Source organism: Eimeria mitis, genomic scaffold (assembly GCF_000499745.2).
Source record: "Eimeria mitis Houghton genomic scaffold, Emh_scaff13890, whole genome shotgun sequence".
Classification (NCBI taxonomy): Eukaryota; Apicomplexa; class Conoidasida; order Eucoccidiorida; family Eimeriidae; genus Eimeria; species Eimeria mitis.
The window spans coordinates 1-663 of record NW_024013641.1 but is presented as its reverse complement, the minus strand read 5'-3'; the positions used below and the strand labels follow the sequence as shown (position 1 = coordinate 663).

The 663-nt window shown below is 54.9% G+C and overlaps 1 protein-coding gene across 1 annotated transcript; it reads right to left on the bottom strand.

Annotated features, from left to right (window-relative positions):
- Positions 1-117: 117 nt before the first annotated feature.
- On the bottom strand, positions 118-480 carry EMH_0000620 (uncharacterized protein; the record flags this gene model as incomplete). The annotated part of the gene is made up of 1 exon (XM_038022271.1): positions 118-480. One exon carries the CDS (start codon positions 478-480, stop codon positions 118-120), a length of 363 nt encoding a protein of 120 aa, XP_037878125.1.
- Between the last annotated feature and the right edge of the window lie 183 nt (positions 481-663).

Sequence of the window (663 nt, the reverse complement as noted above, 5' to 3'; positions counted from 1 at the left end):
TTGTTGTGTAGGCACAGCGTTCCTGTTGGGTACAGCAAAAACAAACACTCGAAGGTCTTTCCTGTACTCACGCCCGAGTTCCTCATGCAAGAACAGCGTTTCCCTTTCCCCATTACTTCATTCCTGGAGGCTGCAGGTTACGCGGGTTCTAATGTGCGGCTGCAGTGTAGCGACATCGAGAAGTAGGGACGAACGACTTACTCTAGGCGTTCGCGAGCAAATAGGGTACTGTGTCGAAGTTTGGGGAATTCGCTTATCCCATACTGCCTCTGCGAGGCCATCGGTGCAGTCCCTCTGTTCTGCTCCCCCCTCATATTCCTGCCACTCTGCATCATCTTGTGGTTGTTCCTCTTCCTCAGGCTCTCTTCCATCATTGAGGTCAGCTTCCTCCTGACGTACGCTTGCCGAGACGGGAGGACCTGCCTTCTTGTCGGCGGAAGAGTGGCTGGTGCTCAACATGCGGTCGACGTTGCCAGTCATTCCGGCTCTTCCGCTGCCACTCAAAGATGCAGCTTTTAAATATTCGGATTGCATATCGTATTTGGAGCAGGACGAAAAAGCACGGTGCGCCGCGCTTGGGGGCGATGGTGGACTGTATGACCAGTAGTCTGGCTCTTTCCCGAGGGACCCCTGTGCTCCCCCAGCCGCCTGCACTCGGGAGAA